The sequence below is a fragment of the Felis catus genome, chromosome E1 (assembly GCF_018350175.1).
Source record: "Felis catus isolate Fca126 chromosome E1, F.catus_Fca126_mat1.0, whole genome shotgun sequence".
Lineage (NCBI taxonomy): Eukaryota > Metazoa > Chordata > Mammalia > Carnivora > Felidae > Felis > Felis catus.
The window spans coordinates 2334920-2356213 of NC_058381.1; the positions used below are offsets into that span (position 1 = coordinate 2334920).

The window sequence follows — 21294 nt, forward strand, 5'->3', positions numbered from 1 at the left end:
GTAGAGGAGGAGCGGGCAGGGGCTGATGGGGGCGGGCAGCAGACAGGCCAGAGGGTCGGCCACGGGCCCAAGACCCTCCCTCTTGGCACATTGTGAGGGAGAGCCCCGGCATCATTGTGACCCGCTTACCCCCAGGAGCTTCTGGGACGGGCGGGCGGGCGGGCGGGCAGACGCTGTGGGCACAGTGGGCTGGGGGCCTAGGGGCCCCGGTGGCCCCAGGGACCCCCATGGCCATGGCTGAGCGGCCACGGCCTGGGTGGGCCTCATATCCCAGCTCCAGCACCAACAGCTGTCAGGACCTGGGCAACTCCATCCTGTTGCTGCTGGGTCTCATCATCTGCATTAACATTGGCATCAATATGGTGACGCTGGTCAGGGCGGTTCTGGCGGGAGGGGGACGGCAGGAGGGCTGGGGGAGGGCCTGGTGGCTGGGGCCTGCCTGGGGTCATTGTGTTCTCCATCGCCTAGCTCTGGCGCAGACTCCGCGCCTTCTTACATCGGGTGTTCCATGTCGTTTATGAGAAAGGTAAGCGGAGGCTGCTGGGGGCATAGGAGAGGCAGGACCCAGGGGTCTCCAGGCCTGACCCAGAGCCGGCCCCTTCCCCTCCAGCTCTCCCCTCTCAGACCCCACGGCGGTGCCCCCTCTCCTCCCACCCCGCACCCTGCCCTCCCCATCCCTGGAGGAACCAGCCTCCCCCCCCCCCCCCAGCCTCTCGCCTCCCCTCGATCCACAGAAGCTTCTAAGCCATCCTCACCTGAGAAGCAGACCCAGCCTCTGAAACAGAGCGCCCCTGCGGTCCACCTTCGATGCACCATGGACCCCGTGAAAATGACCGTGACCCCCCCACCCACTCGCCGCCATCGCCACAGGGGCTCCTCGAGGCGCCGGGGGCACCACCCGGTCGCCTGGGCCCCCGACACCGACGACGAGGAGAAGCCCCCACATCGGCACCCAGCAGTCTGCTCCCACAACTGGGATCACTGCGCAGACTGGGAAACCTTCCGATCCACCCAGGGGCTCTGGGCTCCCCACACCATTCGCTTCCAGCAGACCGTAGAAGGAAAGCCCCTCAAAGGAGAGATGCCGTCGGAGCTGGGCCTGGAGGCCTACGTGTACCCGGTGAACCCCCCACCCCCGAGCCCAAAGGCCCTGAGCCACGACAACTGTGGGGCGGGCGCGGGCGCAGGGGCCGGGGCCCAGGCCGAGCAGGAGCAGGGCGCCCCTGCCCCTCCGGCCCCGCCCCCTGCCCGGGGCCCCGCAATCGTCCCCGACCTCCCCGGGCGCCCCTCCTCGCGCCGCGTATTGTATGACGCCCGAGAAGTGAGGCGGCGCCTCCGGGAGCTGACCCGCGAGGTGGAGGCCCTGTCCCACTGCTACCCGCTGATCTCCAAGTCCAGCAATGCCGAAGGGACGGGCAAGGACTGGGTATACCGTTCCCTGGCAGAGAGGTGACCGGGAGACAAATAAAAGGAAGAGAGGAGGTGGTTTGTGATGGTGTGGGGGGGAGGGGGGTGCCAGGGCCCCCACGGCACCCAAAAGCCCTGGTCGCTAAGACAACGCTCTCCCTGGCAACAGGGCCTAGAGAGCCCTAAGGACCCTCATCCACCTCTTGGCTGCCCTGGGCCCTGCCCGCAGCTCTTTCTTCCTTCCAACGTTCCCACCTGTAGCTCCCCTGTTTCCCTTTGTGCCCAGAGCAGGCCCCCCAAATCCCTCCCCGGATCCTCAGGCAGACCTGCACTAGAGGGGGACCCCAGCCCCATGGCCCTAGCCCTCGAGCAGCCTGGTTTCCGCCAGAGGTAGGCTGCAGCCACAGGGCGCGGTGTGGTTGCCTCTTAAGCTCTGGTTTCTTGGAGGGTGGCCGGCCGACCGAGAGATCCAGGCCTTCAGAATTTCCCGGTCGGGACCTGAGGTTCTCGTACCCCAGAGCAGGCTCAGAGCAGAGGATGAAATCCTGGGGACATTCTCTGTGACTTCGCTCCTCTGATTAGCACCTGCCTGTCACAATGAGGCGAGCGAGGCTCAGGGAGGATAAGGGACTTATTCGCGGTCACACAGACACCAGGGATCAACCTCACGGCCCCTGAGGCTCCGGGCACTGCTCCCGCGGGTAGATTTCACGGCCACCGAGTCAGCCTGGCCCAGCAGAATCTCCCACCTTCCTCAGCTTGCCGTGTGAACTCATCAGAATATTCCATCCACAGAGAGCAGGGAAACCCAGGCCCTACCCCACTCCTAGACAGTTGGGGTCACAGGCATGCACCCGCGTACACGTGCACAGGCACGACCTTAGGGAAGGGAAGCCACGTGAGGGCAGGCGCCCAGGCGGAAGCAGCTTGGACCTCACCTTCCGGAGCAGGTGGAGTCCTGGAAGGCCCTTTGTGAATCAGCCTGCTTTAAGCTGATTCCCTTCAGTGAGTATGTCCCTACTAGGCGTTTGGAGGCTGGAGGGGAAACGCCCTGCCCGTCGGCTCTTCCTTTTTTGCTGAGTTGTTCCTCAAGCCAACAAAAGACTAGAGGTCCCTGGGGCACCACTTGCACGGACCCCCAGCGACAAACCTGGTTTAAAAGAAGACTCCTTTTGGCACATGGACAATTACATCCGAGCGGTGCTTTGTGTATTTCATGAGTTTTTTCTTCAGGTGGGAGCCAACAGTGTTTCAACTTGGAGGGATGGGCCAGTGCGAGGGCAGTTGGTTAGGAAGGGGAGAGACCACGGTTGGCGGTGGTCCCTGGCGGAGCGACCCCGGCAAGGCGGTGGTCAGTCTTGCTCTGAAGCGAAGCAGTCGCTGGGTTCAGTGACCACCACGCCTATGGCTGCAGCCACTGGCAGGACAGGGAGAGAAAACTGCAACCCTAGAGGGGACTCTCGCTGTCACCTTAGCTGCTGGCCCCAAGTGGGCGCGGGTGGAGCGTTCCATCAGGCTACTAAGCTGCCCTAAGGTCTCGAAAGAACAATGCACTGGAGGAAATCCTTTCTGGCTGATTCGGTCCCTATGAAGACTGTCTTGTAACCACAGCTACCATATTTTGCAAAACCGCAATCAGATGTTGACTTAAGCAAAGCCCTATGGAGACAGACAAAGGGAGCTCTGGGGTATCTGGGGACTGGACTCCCATCAGGTCGCAGCCAAGGTCAGAGACGGCCATATAAAGAGCAAGCCGAGTGGATAAAGGAGCTGCCAGATGCTCATTGTGACTCCCCTGCCATGTGCCTCATTGTGACCCAACAGCCTCACCAGCTGGTAGGTGTCCCCAGGTCCTGGCATGAGCACAGTGTGGGCGGGGCGGGGGGGGGCGCGGTGGCCCAGGTGGCCCTAGGACCCCCCCACCATGGAAAACCAGCTCTATTATGACAGCCTGGGGTCCTGCAGTCCATACCAAGAAGCTCCCCAGGGTGCCAACGACTTACTGCTCCTGCTGCTGGGTCTTGTCATTCTTGTCAACATTGGGATCAACGTGGTAACTGCGGTCAGTGACGGCACGGCCGTGGGCCACCCCGTCCCCCCCGGGGTGGAGAGGGCTGGGGGCGGGCGTGGTCTTCACTCCCACCCCACCGTACCCCAGATGTGGCATGGACTCCAGAATGCCTTAGACAAGATGATCCATTGGATTCATCTGAAAAGTGAGTATGGCAGCAAGAGAGGTAGGGGACACCCCTCCCCCCGATGCCACCGTCACCACCCTAGAAACCCAGGCCACACTGTTCCCAACCCCGAGCTCTTCTGACATTCACCCTGTCCTCACGGACTCTCGTCGCCCCCAGATGAAATCCTCCAGGCTTCCGAAGGTTCCCCCAAAGATGCCCCGGCCAAGACCCAAGACGTTCACATCCACTGTGCCCTGGACCCTGTAGAAGTGAAGATGGCCCGGCCCACCTGCCATCGCTCTTCCTCCTACCGCTGTCTCCGCAGCCCCCGCTGCAGCTGTCGCCGCCACCGCCGCTGCAGCCACCGCCGTGGCCGGCACCCCGGCCACCACCGCCCCTGCAGCCACCAGTGGGGACTGAGGAACCATAGGCATTTCCCCCCCAACCGCTCTGTCTTCCACAGTCACTGTCACAACCGCAAGATGTCACAGCTGCGGCCAGTGCCCTCCTTCGATGAGGACAACCTAGACTCCTGCCTAGAGGAGGATGACCTATCCTTCCCGCACCCCAAGTACCCACGGCGGGGCTGCGGAGGGCTCTACCAGCCGGTGGGCCTGCCCTCCAACTTGGGGCTGTGGGGCCGCCAGGGTGGGATCCTGGCCAGCCTGCCACCACCTTCTCTGTACCTGTCACCTGAGCTGCGCCGCATGCCCAAGCGCGTGGAGGCCAAGTCGGAGCTGAGGCTGCAGTCCTACGGGCCCCACTGCCCCCAGTCCCGAATCTGGGGCAATCTAGAGGCTGAGCAGCGGACCCCGTCTCCACCACCCGTCCGCCGGCCGCCCCCCGGCCCCTCCCGGGTCCCCGCGGGACACAGCCCTTACCCCTCAGGGGCCCAGCTACTCCATGACTCCCGGGATCAGCGGCGGCGGCGTCTGGAGGGCTCCGGACCACCCTGTGCCCTGGTGCCCCGGGGGTCCCGGCCCGAGGCCCGGGAGCCCTGCTCCCCCCAGGCCCACCGGCAGAGCCTCCCTGGCCACGCTCACAGCCAGTCCAACCGCAGCCCCCACCCATCCACGGGGCACTTGGGCTACGGCGCCCGGGACCCCCACGAGGTTCGGCGCCGGACGGGCGAATGCACCGAGGCAACGCCCGCCCGGCACCCTCTGACCACCGCATCCCTCACCGTGCTGGGCGAGACCTCCCACCAACGGGCCCCGGCTCCCGGCTCAGCCCTGCTGCCCCGCTCCTCCCAGCCCCTGCCCGAAGTCCAGGCTCCCGAGCCGCCCCCAGCTCAGCCCACCTTCAGGCCACTCAGCCGGACCCCGGGGGCCAATGGCAGCTACCAGGTATACGACAGCCTGGAGCTGAAGCGGCAGGTCCAGGAGAGCAGAGCGCGGGCCAGCTCCCTGCCGCCCCCCTGCACCTCGGCCTCCAGGCCCTCCCTGCACAGGAGCCGGAACGGGAAACTCCACTGACCGGCGGGGAACACGGGCGGTGGGGGGGCGGGGGGCGTGGAGAGAGGAATAAAGAGCAACCAAGTCCAGGAAGCGCTGTGATGTTCTGTGGCTTGGAATCGCCCCCTCCTCCTGCCAGCCCGGGGCCCTGCTCTTGGCTTCCTGACACGAGAAGCCAGTGTCCCCTTCTCGGCGGCGGCCACCCCCCCGTCCCCCCCCCCCCCCCCCCGTCCAGTGCCATGCACTAAGGACATCTTGCAGCGGCAGACTCCAAACCACGGGTCCCTGAGCACCTACGCTGGGTCCCTGTCACCCTGATCCCAAAGTGGGCTCAGAGGCACAGCCCCACGCGAGACCGTGAGGTCAGATTCCAGACCCGTGGGTTCCACGTGTGGGCAGAGCCGGGACCACGGCCCAGCAAAGGGCAGGAAGCATGCCAGGGCTCTGGGGTCCAGCCGGGCCTTCCCCAGGGCTCTGAGGCCAAGGTCTCCCCGGCCTCAGGAGCCGCCAAGGGGATGGAATGTGCGTGTTTGATGGAGTGAGGCAGCGGGCAGTGGGGGACCCAGCCAGGGCCGCGGGGCAGGCACGCCGGCTTCCAGGCCCCACCTGACCGTCCGGGCTCAGGTGACCTAGTTACCAGGGCACACTGTCCCCGGCCCTCCCTCATTGTGACCCCAGCCGCCCGGCCCCATTATGACCCAGTCCTTCTCCCCCTCCCCCGCCAGAGGAGCCTGGCTCCGAGCGAGTATGTGGGGGCCAGGGGGCCCAGGCAGTCCTGGGACCCCCGGCCATGGGACAGCGAGCCCACCCCGGAGCGCCGGGGTGCTCTGGCACCCACCCCAGGAAGTGCCAGGACCTCGGAGACTCAATTCTTCTGATTCTGGGCAGCTTCATCTTGCTCAACGTGGGGATCAACGTGGTGACTCTGGTCAGGGCAGGGCTGGGCACCAGGGGCGGGGGGCGGGGGCCTCAAAGGGGCCGAGGCGGGAGGGCAGCGGGCCTTCGGGGCTCACCGCGCTTCCGGACTCCCCCTTTCCCCGCGTCCCCCAGCTCTGGAGGCATCTGAAGAGCAACCTGCGGCTCCTCTTCCGTCACCTCTTCCCCAAAGGTGAGCGGGCCCCAGCGTGGCCTCAAGGGGATGTGGGCCTGTCCCCCTTTCTCGGGCCCCTCAGGAAGCCGGGCCTCGTCCCATCCCGATTTCCCTGCAGACAAGCAAGCCAGAGGCGTGGGCAACCGTCCCACGTGCGCGTGCTGCTCCGAGGACCCCAAGAACCTGTGCTCGAGAGTCTCTTCCGGCTACCATCGTCGCTTCCTGCCGGGGCGCTCCGACCACCTGGACTCCTGGAGAGTAGACACAAAAGACGAGAAGGCCTCCGGGTGCCGCTGGATGCCGCCTCGGGGTGGACACGCAGGGGGTCCTGTGGACGCGCCATGGGGACTGTGGAAGGAAGGGGTGATGGGAGCCGGGGAGGCCCCTCAGGTCACAGCCTCAGAGGCCCGGGCGCCCTTCCTCTCCAGGCACGAGACACCTTCCCAGTTCCCCAGGATGAGCAAGGCAGACATGGCTCCTCTCCACTTGCCCGAGACCGAGACTAAGACCCCAGAGAACGACTCGGCCCAGGCCCCGGCCCCGGCCCAGATCTCCCCGCCAGCCCACACCCCTGAGCACAACCCCCTCCAGGCCCAGGCCCCGGCCCAGATCTCCCCGCCAGCCCACACCCCTGAGCACAACCCCCTCCAGGCCCAGGCCCAGACCCAGATCTCCCCCCCAGCCCGCACCCCTGAGCACAACCCCCTCCAGGCCCAGGCCCAGACCCAGATCTCCCCCCCAGCCCACACCCCTGAGCACAACCCCCTCCAGGCCCAGGCCCAGACCCAGATCTACCCCCCAGCCCACACCCCTGAGCACAACCCCCTCCAGGCCCAGCCCTCCTCCCCGGCCCTCACTCCTGAGCACCCCGACCCCCAAGCCCAGATCCTCTCCCCAGCCCCTGCCCCCGAGCATGCCTCAGCCCAGGCCCCTCCACATCCCCCAGGCCTCACCCCTGAGCACACCCAGCACACTGCTGCCCAGGCCCATGACCCTGAGCACCCCTCAGCCCATTCCCTGGGTCACAGTCCCGGGCACACAATAGCCCATGCCCCAGCCTTCCCTCCGGCCCATGCTCGTGTGACCTATACGCCCACCCCTCACACCCTGCTCCCTGCTCCCGCCTCTGCCCCAGTGCCTCCCCCAACTGCTACCCCAGCCCCTGGCTCAATCTCTGTCCCAACCTCAGCTCTGGTCATGACCCTGACTACCGCTCCTGTCCCTATTCCTATCTCTGTCTCTGCCACCATACCTACCCCCATCCTAACTCCTATTCCCTCTACCCCGACTGCCTTCAGCCAAGGCCTCTCCACTGGCCAGGTGGTCTACGATGCCCGCAGGGCAAAGCAGAACTTATGCCACGTGTGCCCGCCCCAGAACTCTGGGTATTCCAGAAAGGACTTGGGCACCCTCCCCAGGGCCCAAGAGGGGCAGGGTCTGGGCAGTTCTGGTGCAGCGGAGCAAACACCGAAGCCACATAGTGGGGACAGTGCCAAGCCCTCCGCAGGGTCCATACTGGGTTACCTGGAGTTGGGGAATATGGAATGGAAGATCTCAAATGACGCCAAAGACAAGTTCCTACAGCCCAAGACCTTCCCTTACTGCAGCTTCCACCCTTGCAGCTCTGAGAGGAAACACACAGACTCCCAGACTCCAGTCTACCCCAAGTGCGTGGTCTACTCCAAGGATGCCATACCTTCACAACCTTGCATTCATTCTCCAACCGGTGGCCAGAGTGTGCTGGGCACTATTCCTCCACCATGCACTCTATCTCTGCCTCTTATGCCTCCCAAATCCTTTGTCCTCCGTCAACTCTCCAACCATCAAAATCCCCCAACCTCCAAGTCTTCTCCATCCACCCACTCTTCCCAGTTTCCCATCCCTCCCCAGCTCTCCGAGACGTTCCAACCCCCAATCCAACCCCAGGCCCCTGAACTTCACGAGAGTCCGGGCCTCAACCAAAACTCTGACCTCCAAAGGACTCCAAACCTTTCAAGAGACTCAAGAGTTCCTAGGAACCCAGGCCTTGCCCCAAATCCAGGCCCCTACAAGAACCCAGGCCTTGTTCAAGATCTTGGCCTGAACAAGCCCCCAGGCCTTCCCCAAGACCCCTATCTTTACAAGAGTCCAAGCCCTTCCCAAGACTCTGGACTTCCCAAGAATCTAGTCCTTACCCAAGAGTCTGGCCCCCAGAAGAATCTAGGTCCTATTCAAGATGGAAGTATCTCTAGGAGCCCATGTCTCACCCAACCTTCTGACCTCCACCAAAACACACCATTTCCCCAAACTTCTGACATTCAGAGGAGCTCAGGCTTTAGGCAAAACTCTGGAGTCTATAGGAATCTAGAACAAAACCAAGAGACTATACTCTATAAAAGTCAAGATTGCTCCCAAACAACTGGTCTCCATAACAGCCCAGGCCCTTCTCAAGATTCTGGAGGTTATAAGAGTACAGGTAATGCCAACGAGTCGGGAGTCTCTAGGAGTCTAGACCTTCCCCAAGATTCTTGCCCACGTAAGAGCCCATACCTTGCCCAAGACTCTGGAGTCAACAAAAGCCCAGGCTTGGTCCAAACCTCTGGCCTTCATAAGGGCTCAGGCCTTACCCAAGACTCAGGAGACTACAAGAACCCAGGTCTTCCCCAAGATTCTGGAGTCTACAGAAGCGTAGGCCTTACTCAAGATTCTGATCTCCATAAGAATCCAGGCCTTACACAAGCCACTGAAGTCGAAAGGAGATGCGGCCATATACAAGATGTTGGAATTCACAGGAGCCCAGAACGCACCCAAGACCCTAACTTCCACAAGTACCCAGGAATCAATCAAGATCCTGGCCCCCACAAGGGCCCAGCCCTTACCCAAGACCATGGCCTCCCCAGGACTCAAGGCCTTACTGGGGGATCGGGCCTCTGCAAGGATTCGTGCCTTACCCCAAGTCCCCACCACCACAAGAACCCAGGCCTTGTCCTAGGTACTGACACTGTCCAGGTCTCGGGCCTACCTCAGACCCCAAAGACAACACAAATGACAAAGTCATTTGTACCCGAGGAGGCTCCTCGGAAGGAGGGTCCAGAGCAGCACCTATCATGGATTTCTGTTCCACTGAGTCAGAACTCCTACTCCTCCAAACCCCAGGTGGTCTACAGTGACCTGCACACCTTCTCAGAGGTACCCGTGTTGATCGAGCTGCAGCCATCCCCCCGGCGAGCAGGCAGCCAAGACTGGGTGTATCGTCCTGTGGGCACCATCCCTTCAGCCTGCCAGAACTATCGCCAGAAGTCTATGCCTCCCCCAAACAACTGGAAGCCCTACTGTCCTGGGTCGGGCACCCGGGTAGGGCACGTGGTCTTTGACGCCCGCCAAAGACAGCTGGGCAGGGACAAGTGCGAAGCTCTGTCTCCCAGGCGCGTTCGCCAAGAGGCACCCAGCAACTCACCGGAGACCATCAGGGAGTGGGGACACCAGTGTGTGGTGAGGACCCTGGAAAAAGAGGGGACAAAGGTGCATTGGGAATAAAGAGACAAGAGAAGCGTTCTGTGGTTGGTTGAGGACATCCACCCCAGCCCCATTCCCGACGCTGGCCAGCCACGGGGCCTCAGGAAGACTGGCGCTAGCCTTGTCCCTGCTCCTGCATTGCCACGTAGCGAAACCCATTGTCCCCAAGGCCCTCGAGCTGCATTGTCCGATACAGTAGCCACTGGCCACATATGGCGATTAAAACGTAATTTAACGAAAAGTAAACAAACTTCAGGGGCGCCTGGCACAGTTAGGTGGGGCGCGTAATTCTTGATCTCGGGCTCATGAGTTCAAGCCCCCCACTTTAAAAAAATGAAAGCAAAACAAAAACAAAAAGAGTAAAATCCTGTTCCTCAGTCTCAGCATCTACATTTCAAGGGCCCAATAGGCACGGGTGGCTACTATATTGGACGGCACAGATTCAGAACATTTCCATCGTCGCAGAAAATCCTGATGGACGGCAGTGCTTTATTTAGAGTTTAGCGAAACTTTTCCTTTCCCTCGTCGCCCAAACCCACCATCGTCAAAGCTCCCACAGAACCCGGAGAACTTCGTTGTTTTTAGTGTGACTGAGAGGTCACCCTCTGGGGAGGAGGGAAGGTGTAGGGGTACCCTTTGCCTGATCACCCCAAAACTGTGAGATAGAGCCTCGCCCTCAGTTTTCTCAATCAAGTCTCTTGGGTCACAGCCAGATATATGGGAACCTGCCTCCCCAGTTCTGGGCTGTGTTTTGGGGCTCGAGGTGGCCGAGGGAGAAGGGTTCTCTTTGTCAATGACTGGGAACCCCTGATTTCTGGGCTCCCCAAATTGAGCTCTGGATTCTGAGAGGTCCCCTCCACGGGCCACTATAATTTTTCTCGGTGTCTCTGCTTCATTCTCTTGCCATTGACTCAGGCTTATCTCACTTCAGACCCAGTCCCCAGGGTGGGAGGAGAGGGGAGGGCACCTGGTCCAGCCATGGGTCGCTCTGAGCTGTGAGCCTGTCCCTGGTTTCCTGTGGCTCTGTCTTCTCGTTCTGGCTCCTAGTCTCATCCCCGACTTAAGCTGTGCCTCTGATAGCCGTGGTAACTGAAAGCCATTTTTTCTCTTGATAATTTCCCCTTGCCCTGCCCCAGCCCAGCTGGGATTTTCCTCTGGACTTGATTTTTTGGTCCTGATAACTCTTCCATGTACATACACGAGCTGGCAGATGTCAAAGTGGTTTTTTTTTTTTCCCTGCCCTCACTCGTGTCTGAGGTGGGCATCATTAATATGCAGGTCCCTTCCCTGAGCCAGATGTGTATTCCTGGGTCACCTCCTGTGTGTTCTTGCTTACCCCTGACTCCAAAGAGATGCCTCCCCACCCAGCTGTGAGCCGCTTTCCAACACCCCTCTGGCTCAGCTCTATCATGGGCAACCTTCGTAGGCTGCAGTCTCTTCTCTAAAATGCAGTTATGGGGGGCACCTGGGTAGCTCAGTCGGCTAAGCACGCCAGTCCACTCAGGTCACGATCTCGAGGTTTGTGAGTTCCGGCCCCATATTGAGGGGTCTTCACCGACAATGCTTGGGATTCTCTCTCTCTCAAAATAAACTTAAAAAATAAAATAAAATGCGGTTAGGATCGCATGGGCGAACCCTCCTAGGTCTAAGCGATTAGGGCTCCTCCACTCACACAAGGGATCCGGAGACCCCTATTTCTCCCCGGGCTCTGGGGTGTGTCCCCCACTATTATCTGCTGTTCAGATCCATCCTCTGTCCCAACCCCACGGGATCTTTTTGTGCCTGGCTGACCTGGGCTCGAAAGTCACGAACAGTTGATCTCCATAGAAACTACAACTTCCATCAGGCACTACTTCAGCGGAACAGGAAAGGATGTGGGGGCGTGGCCCCAACGCCCTGGTAGCTCGGAAGACAAACTACAACCCCCAGGACAGCGCGAGATCTCAGCAGAGGGAAGAGTGACTGAGCTCTGGCTGGAGGCGAGGCCGGCCCGGAACCACCAGGCCGGCCGCCAGAAGGGGGCGTGGTCGCCATGGGGGGCGTGGCCCTAGGAGCTACAGGAAGAAGACACCTGTTGAACCTTTCCATCCGTTCCCTTCCCAGCCCTTGCAGCTGCCCCTGAGAGGGAAGCCGCAGGCCACAAGCCTCTTCCCTTCCCAAATAGGTGAGTGGAGGTAGACAAGGGGCGGCGGCGGAGACTATTTCATCCCGCAGGAGGGGCCTAACGGCTACTTTTTACCTGCTGAGTCAGGTGAGCCGCTCCACGGGGGCGGGGACCAGCGTGTGAGAAAAGGGCAACGCCGGAGGAGGTATTTACTGGTTCGTTTTCAAGACTAAATTTAGAGCCCTCCATCTGCAGACCCATTGACGAACTGTGCTTGGGCTCGCTCCGCCTGGGGAAGCGAGAAGAACGCGGGCGACTTTTTGGCAGCAAAGGAACGGCCCGTCTAAGCTTCCTCCCGTCCGTGTTTTCCCCTAGCCCCAAACGATTGAGCTGCATGGCTTCCGCGGTCTGGGGAGTGCGCCCTGGTGGGGCCCGCCGCCCCCAGCCCCCGCCCGGCCGCTCACGGACATCGACTTTTGCTCTGGGGCGCAGCTGCAGGAACTAACCCAGCTGATCCAGGAGCTGGGTGTGCAGGAAAGCTGGAGTGACGCGCCCAAGCCGGGGCCAGACCTCCTCCGGGCCAAGGACTTTGTCTTCTCTTTGCTGGGTAAGTAACTCTCCCTGCCTTCGGGTGCTCGCAGCTCTCAGTCCTGCCCCGTCCAGTCCCACCCCGCCCCGCCCCGGCCTGGCCCGGCTTTGGGTCGTGCCCTCCCGATCCTGTCTTTTCTTGTAGGTCTTATTCACCGCCGGGATCCCCGCTTTCCTCCCCAAGCGGAGCTCTTGCTGCTTCGTGGCGGGATTCGCGAGGGCTCCCTGGATCTGGGACCTGCACCCTTAGGTCCCTACGTCCGGGGACCTCATTACGACGCCGGCTTTACACTCCTAGTGCCCGTGTTTTCGCTAGACGGCACCGGGCAGGAGCTGCGACTGGACGTGGACTCCTCTTACGCGTGGCTGTGCCTCCCAGAGCGCATACGCGGAACCTCGGTCCGGGAGGCATGGCAGGATTGCCTAGGACCTCCAGTCCCAGGAGGACGTGATTCCACCCACCGAACCGAAAGTGAAGGAAGTCCCAAGAGCCAGCAAAGCTCCGTGGACCAGCCGCACGGTTCTGTCACTGAGGCTGATCCAAACGTGGCTTTGGAAAAATCACCTCCTAACGTTTCGGGGCAAGAGCCGCCTGGGCAAGGCATCATGGATCTTGGCTTTCCCACCCCGCTGGAAAACCTGAATGGTGACGTCACGAAAGCAGCCGTCGTTAGCCCAGGCCTGCAGCAGACGGAGGGGTGGGAGGCATGGCCCACACTTTGCCCCGCCCAGGTGGCCGCGTGGTTCTTTGCCTCACTGGCCGCGGTCGCCGAGTCCCTGTGCCCGGTCCCGGGTGCCCCGCGCTTGGTTCACGCAGCCCGCCACGCGGGATTCACCACCGTCCTCCTGGCTACGCCGGAGCCCCCGCGCCACCTCCTGCTCTTCGACCTGATTCCCGTGGTGTCGGTGGCCGGCTGGCCCGAGGGCGCTCGGAGCCACTCGTGGGCCGGCCCGCTGGCCTCCGAGTCGTCATCCTTCTACCTGGTGCCTGGCGGCCACAGCGAGCAGCCAGGCGCCTCCGGCTGGCAGCTCTGCTTCGCCCGCCAGGAGCTGGCGCTCAAGGCGCGCATACCCGCTCCGCTGCTGCAAGCGCACGCGGCGGCCCAGGCGCTGCTGCGCCCGCTGGTGGCCGGGACCCGGGCCGCGGCGCCCTACCTCCTGCGGACGTTGCTCTACTGGGCGTGCGAGCGGCTGCCCGCGCTCTATCTCGCGCGGCCGGAGAACGCGGGCGCCTGCTGCCTCGGGCTGCTGGATGAGCTGGGCCGTGTGCTCGAGGCCGGGACGCTGCCCCACTATTTCCTGAGCGGCCGAAAGCTCCGTGCGGGGGATGGCGCCGCTGGGCTGCTCGGGGCGTTGGCCGGGCTCCGCGGGGACCCTGCCCGCGCCCTGCGCGCCGCGGTGGAGGAGGCCAAGGCTGCGCGCAAGGGGGGCGGCTTAGCTGGCGTGGGAGGCGGGGCCCATTAAAGACGCTGCTCCTACCCGCGTGGAAAGTGCTTCTGTTGGCTGGCGGGGTGTGGTGGGGGGCCGCCGGCCCCTCGCCTGGAAGGCAGGCTGAGCGTCCTGGGCCCGAAGATCAGTCTAGAAGGCTTCCTCGCGGGTCGTTCCCCACCCTCCTGCCCCGTCCCCGGGCCCTGACCTGTGGTCGTCCCACTTCTGGCCTCTCTGCTCCCCAGATCTGTGGCCAGCACCCCTCCCCGCCCGGTGCTTCCTCAGGCAACCATCTTCCCCAATTCTTATGGTCTTTTCTCTTAGGAGTCAATAGGGAAGGGGGAGGGGGGCATATTGCTGACAAAACGCAGAAAGAAGGCACGGAGACCAGGGACTGACCAATCTGGCTCACACAAAATCGGAGATTAAGAAGGCCGGATTCGGCCCCAGGCTAGACCTCACCACCACCTCTACCTACTCTCCCCCACTTTCCCCCTTCAGTTCTGCTCTCCCATCCGGGGCAGTAGGGTCCCCTTCTCCATTCTCCCAGCGTCCGCCATTCCATCCATCTTAAGCCCAACCTCTCCTCCCATCCAGGGATCCGCTCAGTGGAGTCGCCTCCTTGCCCCTCCTCCTCTGAACCCCAAGACGTGCGGCCTTGCCTCGGCTCCGCCTGCCTCTGAGACCGTCCCCACTCCCTGCCTCCGAGGAACCCCGGGGTTCCTCCCGCCCGGCTTCACCCCCCCCTCCTCCTTCCCGGCGTCTCCGCCCCCTGCCCCGCCCCCGGGCCGGCTCTCGGAGGAGGGGGAGCCGCTGTCGCCGCCGCTGCCTCAGCTCCCCACTGCCGCTGCCGCCGCCGCCGCCGCCGCCGCTCTGCTGGGTCCAGCCGCCAGGCCCGGGGCTCTGACTTCGCCGGACCAGGGCGCTCTGCGGAGACACCCTCCCTCCTTCCTGGGGGTCCGGGGCGCCTAGCCCGGCGTGGAGGGAGGCTCCGCTCGCGAGGGACAGGGAGGGAGGAGCCTGGAACCAGAGCCAGAGCCACCCGTCGCCGGATCAACAAGACAGGACAGGTTGAGGGGCGTCGGGGAAGGAAGAGGGTGCTATAGGCTGTCCCGGGGAAGCCCTGTCGCAGAAAGCTCTGAGGCGCCCTGACTTGTAGGGAGCCTGTTCACATTCGGGGACTGGTGATAACGTGGGTGCACGCCTCTCGGGGGGCTGGTTGGATTGGAGGGCGTGGGATCTAAACAAGCACCAGCTGTCCCCGAGGAAATTAAGGGGCAACCCGGGGGTGGGGGGGGGGGAAGCGGGAAACAACGGATGCTCCTTGTGGCGAGGTGACAGAGGCCCTCCAGACAACCACCTACCTGGTGAACCCACTAGGAAGGGTGGATTTGGAGGTGACTTCAAAAGGAGTGGGGGGTAACAAGGTGAGGAAGGGGGTTCAGCAGCTGGGAACCATGTGAAAAAAAGGTATTGCCCAGAGACAGGGTCGGGGAACCCCTAATCGCTGAGCGGGGGACAGCCTGGGCTTTCCCAGACATAGTTTTGGGGACTTCAGGGGAAAAAAGTGGGGACCCACTTAGAAGGTGGCAAAGACACCAAGGTTGGGTTCCTCCCTGACATTGGCAGTGCCCCAGTAGGGATGAGTCAAAGCTAAGGACCCACACCCTTTAGATTACAAGGGTGGGTTTGGCAGGAGTGCGGGTCCCCAAAATAGGGTGGAAAGGTGCTTGGGGGTATTGCAACCACATCTTGGAAATTTTGAGGGTCTTGACTTTGGGATAAGGGAAGAGGGGACAGGGACACCGGAGAACAGGGAAAGGGGGTAGTTTTCAGTAGGGGGCAAAAGTCCAGGGTGGGGTCAACAGAGATACATAGGCTGCTGGGTCCAGTGGGGCTAGCACGGGGCCCAAGGGTGGGAGCTGGCGGCCGAGGGGCGGCGGGGGGCAGGGGCCCTGGGGCTTATCCTCAGCTCCAGTGGGTGGGGCGGTGAGTTGGGACCCCAGCGTCAAGAGCATGCCCCGGTGAGCGCGCTGGGGGCGCCTGCCGGTTTGGGGGTGTCTCCTCCCGGGGCGCCATGGCGGCGCTGGCCAGTAGCCTGATCCGGCAGAAGCGGGAGGTCCGCGAGCCCGGGGGCAGCCGGCCGGTGTCGGCGCAGCGGCGCGTGTGTCCCCGCGGCACCAAGTCCCTTTGCCAGAAGCAGCTCGTCATCCTTCTGTCCAAGGTGCGACTGTGCGGGGGGCGGCCCGCGCGGCCGGACCGCGGCCCTGGTGAGTGGCTGGAGCGGGGTCTCCGGGTCTGGGAGGTTGAGGCCAGGGACGCCGAAGGATGGGGCCCGACTGAGGGGGGCTCCCCGAAAGTGAGAGGTGGGGTGGGCCAGGACGACACAGTTCCTGCCAGATCGTGCCTCAGTTTCCCTTCTCTTTTGCCCATACCCCCGAGTCTCCTTGCTGTCGAGGGCAAGGGGAAGGCTTGAGGGGCTAGGTCTGGCGCTCCGAAGCCTCGCGGCTCCGGCTCGGCCCCCCACTCCTCCCCCCCAACACAGGAGTCCCCACCCCCACCGTCCGCCGCCTACGTGCCGGCTCTCGCGATTCTTTCAATCCCGAGCGCAGGGGCCTGGGGGTTCCGGACGCCTGGGTCACCCCGAGGGTTTCTGCAGCTCTGGCAGCCCCGCCCCCGCCCCGGTTCTCCCGCCCCTCCACGCCTTGGCTCGGTTCCCGCTGGCCGAGCCTGCCTGGCGCGGCGCCAATCTCCCCAGCTCTCCCCCGGGTGTCCTTGCAGCTACCTCGCCAGCCCGCCCCTCTGTGCGCCCGCCTCTGTGACCTGCGCTTCGAGAGGGGAGCCGGCCACCCCCCCCATTACCCCCTACGCGACTCCGAAGGGGGCTCCCACACGATCGGGGGACCCTCCGGCGCGAGCAGCTCCGACCCAGTATAGGGCTGGAGACCCGCTGGGAGACTGGGGGGTCGTACCACCTACAAGGGGGTACAGGGAAGTCGGCCGAGCGCAAGCGACGGGGGAAGGAGAGTTGTGAGGGTTAGCGCGTGGTCCCCGTCCAGGCGCGGCTGGCAGGAGGCCCTCTGGCCCCGCTCCCGCCGGCTCCCAGCTCCCCCAGGGGCAGCCCCCTCGTGCCCTCCTCCCCCCGCCGCCGGCCCTCCGCTTGGTACAGTCCGCAGCCCACCCTCTGAGTGGGACCCGGCCCCCACGTGACTCAGCCTGCCTCGCCAGCTCCCCGGCCCCCTTCTCCGGTTTCCTCGCTTTGGTACCGCACGTCCCCCACCTCAGGCGGGTTACCTGGCTGAAAGGGAGAGGCTGAGCCTCGGGGAGGGCTGGGCCCCCCGCGAGCCAGCAGACTGACAGACAGACAGACAGACAGACAGATGGGTCAGTGTCAGACAGGCCGGCACTGGGCCAAGGCAAGGCCCGCGCCAAGCGAGCGGCAGCCGCAGCAGCAGGTGCTGAGTCAGCGTCAGCCCCAGCCCCACCCCCACTCCCGAGGGGGCGCCCCTACCCCGTGGTCACCTGGCCGCCCCCCACGGCCGCAAGCACACTGCCCCTTCGGCGGTCCAGCCTGGCGCCCTCCGCCCTCTGCCTTTGGATGGATCTCCCCTTCCTTTTCCAACTCTTCTCCCCTCCCCCACTGGTGGTTGAGCTGTAGGGTAGGAATTAAGCCATTTAAATAAATTTCAATAAATTAAACAGAAAGCTGGGGGTTAGAGGAAGCAGAAGGGCCCCACCCCCCAGCTTCCTCCCGAGTCAAAGAGAGGTGGCTGAGAGCGTGCTTAGAGGGGCTGAGGGCTGGGGCCCTGGGACCTGCGTCCTCCCCTCCATTCTCCCCTGGTTCTCTCCTCTGATCCCGCCAAGTGTAGGAATGTTTCTGGGAACAGAGATGTCATTTTCAAAGATGAATGTCTCTCTCTCCAGAGCCTCAGCTCAAAGGCATCGTCACCAAATTGTTCTGCCGCCAGGGTTTCTACCTCCAGGCGAATCCTGACGGGACCATCCAGGGCACCCCAGAGGACACCAGCTCTTTCAGTGAGAGAGGAAGCCAGCTGCTGGGGGGGAGGGGAGGGGAGAGCGGGGCTAGGAGGTGGCCATCCTGTGCCTGCTTCAAGTGCTGTCATTCTCCGTCTGGCTCTTTGACACCCCCCCTCCCACCACCACCACCACCAAGGGAAGCAGGGGAGCCAGGATGGGGGTCTGAGGCTCGGGACACTGATGCCCCCTCTCTCCACCCCCAGCCCACTTCAACCTGATCCCCGTGGGGCTCCGTGTGGTCACCATCCAGAGTGCCAAGCTGGGTCACTACATGGCCATGAACGCCGAGGGGCTGCTCTACAGCTCGGTGAGACACTGAGGCCGAGTGGCCAGGGGATCGCCGCCCCTGCCAGGGCTCCCCAGCTACAGCCTTACCTACCGCTAGGACTCCCTCTCCCTCCAGCTCTTGCCGATGTGCTGTTATTGCCCACCGCAGAGCACCTCCGCTAGGGTCCCCCCCATCCCCGCTGCCTGCGTAGCCCCCCAAGAACCACCAGGCTCTTTGGCCAACTCTTCCGGCCTTTTGGAACTCCTGCACATCCTACTCCCTCCAGATTTCATGGTTACTGAACTTCGCCAGACTCAGCCCGGAGAGGGGCTGGCAAGAGAGGCTGGAAGGAGAGTAGAGAGCAGGTATCTTCTTATTCCGGGCCCCACCCCCACCTCCTCGGTGGGGGGGGTGGGCGCTGACCAGATGCTCCCTCGTTCCCCCTTTCTCCTAGTTTCTACACGGAGTAAGAAGTCGGCCCTCCAGCCCAAAACGCAGGGGTTGTATCCTGACTGGTTCTTTTTTTTTTTTTTTTTTTTAAGTTTATTTATTTTAGAGAGAGAGAGCAGGGGAGGGGCAGAGAGAGAGAGAGAGAGAGGGAGACGCAGAATCCAAAGCAGGCTCCAGGCTCCGAGCTGTCTGCACAGAGCCCAACGCAGGGCTGGAAATCTCGAGCTGTGAGATCATGACCTGAGCCGAAGCGGGACGCTCAACCGACCGAGCCACCCAGGCGCCCCCTGGCTGCTTCTTCTCGGGGCTCCCTTCTGTCCAGTGATAAGTCTTTTCGTCTCTGTCTCTGTGTGCCTTTCTGGCTCTTTGTCTTGTCAGCCGCATTTCACAGCTGAGTGTCGCTTTAAGGAATGCGTCTTCGAGAATTACTACGTCCTGTACGCCTCTGCTCTCTATCGCCAGCGCCGCTCTGGCCGGGCCTGGTACCTGGGCCTGGACAAGGAGGGCCGAGTCATGAAGGGAAATCGAGTCAAGAAGACCAAGGCAGCGGCCCACTTTGTGCCCAAGCTCCTGGAAGGTGAGTATGGATGGACTCAAGGAAAGGACGTCGGGGGGAGGGTGCTGGCCTCGATGTGAACATTGAGTGACACACAGCTAAGGTACTAAAGAGGACACCTGTTATGAGGGCTCAAACCAGGAAGGCTCCGGCCCCTGGCCCCCGGGACTTTGGGGAGCCCTTCTCCTGTGGGTTGGGATTCCCAGAGGACGGGTGTAGGGGATGGGAGCCCTTTCAAAGCTGATACTTCCCACGTCTCTCCGTGCCTAATTCTCCTTCCTGCTCCTCTCTCTTCCCTTCACAGTGGCCATGTACCGGGAGCCATCTCTCCACAGTGTCCCTGAGACCTCCCCTTCCAGTCCCCCTGCCCCCTGAAATGTAGTCCGTGGACTGGAGGCTCCTGGCACTTGCACGGAGCCAGCCACAGCCACAGCCTGTCTCCCAGCCCTGCTCCCGGCCCCGCCCCCACCCGTGCCGCCACACTCATGCCCTGAGCAGCCAGGTCCCACCAGGTGCTCGATCCTGAGGGAGCCAAGGGGCTGGTTGTGACTCCCCAGGCTTCCCTGCTCCTCGGGCCTGGGAGTATAGAGAGGGGGAGGCTGACAGTGGTCCTGGCTGATCCCTTCTTTCCTTCCACACTCACAGCCCCGCAAAGCCTTTTCCCAAGAAGGCGCCCGGGTTCCCAAAATGACAGAACCAGGACATAAATATTCCCCACCCCGGGGCTCAGCCAGTTCCTGGAGCCCTATGCCCTTTTCATTGCCACTGAACCATAGATTTATAGGTCTACTGGAGCTCAGGATCAGTTTCCTTTTTTCCCTCCTCCACCTTCTGCCTTGTTCTGGACAGGTTCTGGAACACCAGGCACCCTAGCCAGGGCCCTTTTTGCACTCAGGCTCTGGGCTGGAATGCTGGCATGCTGCCAGGCTCTGTTCTGGATCCATCAGGCTTCTGTCCTTGACCCAGATGGACCCCCTGGTTTCCAGGTAGAGAGGGGCTGGGTATGAGCCCTGTCCAGCTGCTGGCCTTGGCCTGAACTAGGACCGGTCCCAGAACACCACAGTTTTAACTTTCTTATCCCAAAGACACCCACTGCTAGAGCGTGGTGTTCTAGACACATATGGAGCCATACTTCCTCCTGAATCTCGGCTCTAGGACGTAGACCAGGACTCAGCCCTTTCCTCCAGGATGGAAACGAGGCCTGAATAGCCATATTAATGCTCATATAGAGGAAGCTCTAGACCCATACTCCTACCTTCTCTAGTAATGCGTTTCTTGGTGAATCAAGAAACACTTCTTGTTTTTCCTAGGTTTTCTAAAAATCTGATTCTTCCTCTAGAATGAATGCTAACCTTATTTATACATGCAGTTTCTAGCTCCTGCAACTCAGCTGGGGTCCCGCCGGGGAAACAGAGTCTGAGGAAGGGCAGAGGAGTTTGGGCAGGAATCCTTGGCTCATAGTAGGGAGGTTGGGATGGGCAGGGGGCCACAACCATGGCATGTTTCGGCTGTGCTTGGGTTGGGGGGGGGACATGAACACTTAGCTACCTCAGCAGGAATTCCTCCCAGGTCCCCTTTAAAGCTGAGGTCTTTAGGGTAATGAGTCTAGAATAAAAAGGATAAGAGGAGGGACACAACCTTGATCCCCCAGTGCAGAGACCCCAGTTCAGCAATAAGTTCCACCCCACTCCCCTACAAATCAGGCCAAGGAGGGCGAGGGCCTCTCGGGGCTCTAGACCTCATATACCCCCAGAGCTTCTAACTGACTAGAACTTGCTTAACTTACAGCTTATAACCTCAGCTAAGTTTTAGGTACCCAAAGAGGGCCTGACTAGATTTTCCCAAAAAAGCGTGGAGAGCTTGGGGCAGGCCTGGAAAAGACCAGGAAGCCACCAGTGACTAGGAGGGACACTCTGAGTAGCCTCAGACCTGGGCAGGGTAGAGGAGAGGGCCCTAAAGGGAGGGGCTGGGGCTCAGAGGCTGGTCACTTTTCCTCAGGCTCTATTTCTGGCTTGTTGCAAGAGGGGCGCATATTCCCCTCACCCACACAGACCCCGCTCAGGCTCCACCCGTCTCCTGGCTCTGCTCCCAGGGGACAGGGTCTCCACTCCATGCTTTCTCAATTAAAGACGATTTGTACAACGATTTACACGTTGTCTGTCATCTGTGGGTGGCGGGCATTGGCAGTTGCTTGGGGCGGGACCAAGTCCCAGGGGCGGGGCGGGTGGGCTGGCGG

General features: G+C 62.2%; 5 protein-coding genes across 13 annotated transcripts; all 5 read left to right on the forward strand.

Moving 5' to 3' along the window:
• Positions 1–155: 155 nt before the first annotated feature.
• SPEM1 (spermatid maturation 1) lies at positions 156–1481 on the forward strand. Of its 3 annotated transcripts, none has more exons than XM_011288861.4 (3): positions 156–371; positions 469–526; positions 735–1481. In XM_011288861.4, exons 1-3 carry the CDS (start codon positions 228–230, stop codon positions 1451–1453), a joined length of 921 nt encoding a protein of 306 aa, XP_011287163.1. In that variant the 5' UTR covers positions 156–227; the 3' UTR covers positions 1454–1481. The 3 variants fall into 3 exon arrangements, with proteins under 3 accessions (XP_011287163.1, XP_019672654.1, XP_023100472.1); XM_019817095.3 differs by having other exon boundaries at positions 156–362; XM_023244704.2 differs by having other exon boundaries at positions 287–371; positions 710–1481.
• A 149-nt stretch (positions 1482–1630) lies between these two features.
• SPEM2 (SPEM family member 2) lies at positions 1631–5134 on the forward strand. Of its 5 annotated transcripts, none has more exons than XM_019817093.2 (4): positions 1631–3243; positions 3358–3469; positions 3566–3623; positions 3913–5134. In XM_019817093.2, exons 1-4 carry the CDS (start codon positions 3208–3210, stop codon positions 5060–5062), a joined length of 1356 nt encoding a protein of 451 aa, XP_019672652.1. In that variant the 5' UTR covers positions 1631–3207; the 3' UTR covers positions 5063–5134. The 5 variants fall into 5 exon arrangements, with proteins under 5 accessions (XP_019672652.1, XP_019672653.1, XP_019672651.1 ...); XM_019817094.2 differs by having other exon boundaries at positions 4051–5134; XM_019817092.2 differs by lacking the exon at positions 3566–3623 and having other exon boundaries at positions 3765–5134.
• A 621-nt stretch (positions 5135–5755) lies between these two features.
• Positions 5756–9660, forward strand: SPEM3 (SPEM family member 3). Its single transcript, XM_019817096.3, has 3 exons — positions 5756–5969; positions 6092–6149; positions 6250–9660. Exons 1-3 carry the CDS (start codon positions 5832–5834, stop codon positions 9645–9647), a joined length of 3594 nt encoding a protein of 1197 aa, XP_019672655.3. The 5' UTR covers positions 5756–5831; the 3' UTR covers positions 9648–9660.
• Positions 9661–9814: 154 nt separating this feature from the next.
• On the forward strand, positions 9815–13796 carry TMEM102 (transmembrane protein 102). Its single transcript, XM_045044434.1, is given in 3 exon segments — positions 9815–12143; positions 12146–12337; positions 12464–13796. Coding segments are annotated over 3 exon segments (1530 nt in total). The 5' UTR covers positions 9815–12124; the 3' UTR covers positions 13783–13796.
• Positions 13797–14672: 876 nt separating this feature from the next.
• FGF11 (fibroblast growth factor 11) lies at positions 14673–21203 on the forward strand. Of its 3 annotated transcripts, none has more exons than XM_003996171.6 (5): positions 14673–16016; positions 17671–17781; positions 17988–18091; positions 18881–19079; positions 19363–21203. In XM_003996171.6, exons 1-5 carry the CDS (start codon positions 15824–15826, stop codon positions 19431–19433), a joined length of 678 nt encoding a protein of 225 aa, XP_003996220.1. In that variant the 5' UTR covers positions 14673–15823; the 3' UTR covers positions 19434–21203. The 3 variants fall into 3 exon arrangements, with proteins under 3 accessions (XP_003996220.1, XP_006939818.1, XP_019672656.1); XM_006939756.5 differs by having other exon boundaries at positions 14673–15970; positions 17715–17781; XM_019817097.3 differs by lacking the exon at positions 17671–17781.
• Positions 21204–21294: the final 91 nt, after the last annotated feature.